At 33.1% G+C, this 1,635-nt stretch overlaps 1 protein-coding gene across 1 annotated transcript in view; it reads right to left on the bottom strand.

Annotated features, from left to right (window-relative positions):
- The window catches only part of LOC108366601 (mucin-2-like), a 4,995-nt gene extending 3,669 nt beyond the window's left edge, over positions 1–1,326 (bottom strand). Inside the window, exon 1 of the mRNA XM_017621050.1 lies at positions 1,303–1,326. Coding sequence (XP_017476539.1) covers positions 1,303–1,326 — 24 coding nt within the window. The remainder of the gene's footprint in view (positions 1–1,302) is intronic.
- Positions 1,327–1,635: the final 309 nt, after the last annotated feature.

The raw sequence follows: 1,635 nt of genomic DNA, 5'->3' as shown, positions 1-1,635 counted from the left end.
CGAAACTGTGCATATATGCATTATTTCGGTTTTTTTCGTATGCATTATTTCGGTTTTTTTCATAAGCATTATTTCGTATGCACAGTTTCCATATGCACAATTTCAGGGTGCCCAAATATAAACAAATTTAAAGCACTGAGTAAACACTCGCCCACCCCATTCGCCGCTTGTGCTGTTTGCTTGCCTGTCTGCCTGTTTGTCTGTCTGGCTGGTGTCAAATGTCGGTGATTAACTTTTGCGGCAAAGACAAATGTCTGTGTGGGCAAAGCGATTGAGTAAGCACTCCAGTTTTTTTTTGCACTCACGAGCACACAGCAACGGCGACTTTACATAGCACAGCTTTTGTGTAATACATATATACATATACATACAATACATATGTATATATATGACTGGATATATGCCTCAACACAAACCATTAACAGCATTCACTTTTCTTGCCACCCTCACATCTCTGTCCTGGCACTTTGCAGCTACATATATATATATATGTGCGCAGCAAAATCAAAAGAAAAAAATGAAGCAAATATATCCACTTGCCGCTAGTCAAATTTATCATTTGCCAACTGCAGGATTGATTGCCAAAGGTTTGATTTGGAAAGTTTGATTTGAAGAGACAGCACAGCAGATTTCTTTAAGCGCTTTATCGTGGTGTGCGTTTGTTGGCTTGGTGCGATGATAAAAAAGGATAAATATTTACTTTTCCCATTTTTCACTTACTTTTGTCCTACTTCTCTTATACACTGCTGCCATTTATCACTAAAGGGAAATCTTTTTGTTCAACTCCTTTGCCATGAATTACTTTTTTACCCTTTTGTCGAATATACAGCATTGAAAAGGAAATAAAAGAACCTTTTCCGGATTTTGATAAAATACATTTCCAAACAGTTGTTCTTGATTTATTTAAAATTGTATTATAGAAAAAAAATTGTGCGTTATTTTAAAACTGTTTAAGAAGATTTTCGCCTTAAATCCTTACACAATTTAAGTTCTCTGGCCAATCGAAGGCAAGATTTGGAGAAAAAATTCTACAAACTCTCTTTGGATTTTAATGGACTAGCTTTTTATTCAGTTGTTTAAAATCTAGAAATATTTTTGAATAAGTAAAGCATTCTTAAACCTCACTCGTTTGATATCCATATTAAAACAATTCATTAAACTTGTTAATTAAACCTACTTTAACCTTCTGAACAGGTGGCAACCCTCTTAAATAATATTTTCCAAATTCAGCTTTCTTAAATGTCTCTCGGTTGATACCCATATTAAAATATTTCCTTAAACTTGTTAACTAAACTGATTTACAATTTCTAAGTAGGTGGCAACCATGTTAAATATATTTTCGTAAAAAGCTTGTTAAACCACCTCTCGTTAAGTCATTTCATTCAACTTGAAATTATAAGGTATTTCGTTAAACCTGTTAATTCGTTTGATGTAAAACTTCTAAGGTGGCAACATTCATAAAGAATATTTTCGTAAAAAAATCGTTCTTGAACCGATTTCGTTTAAGATCAACATCGAAGCGATATTTTATTCGACTTAAAATTTCAACAGATGGCAGCCCTTTTGAAAATATTTTCGAAATAAATCGGTTTTGAACCGCTTTTTTGACATCTACATTATTGTAATATTTTATAT

Source organism: Rhagoletis zephyria, unplaced genomic scaffold (assembly GCF_001687245.7).
Source record: "Rhagoletis zephyria isolate East Lansing unplaced genomic scaffold, Rhagoletis_zephyria_1.1 Rzeph_scaffold_02333, whole genome shotgun sequence".
Classification (NCBI taxonomy): domain Eukaryota; kingdom Metazoa; phylum Arthropoda; class Insecta; order Diptera; family Tephritidae; genus Rhagoletis; species Rhagoletis zephyria.
This window is presented reverse-complemented; position numbering and strand designations above follow the sequence as displayed.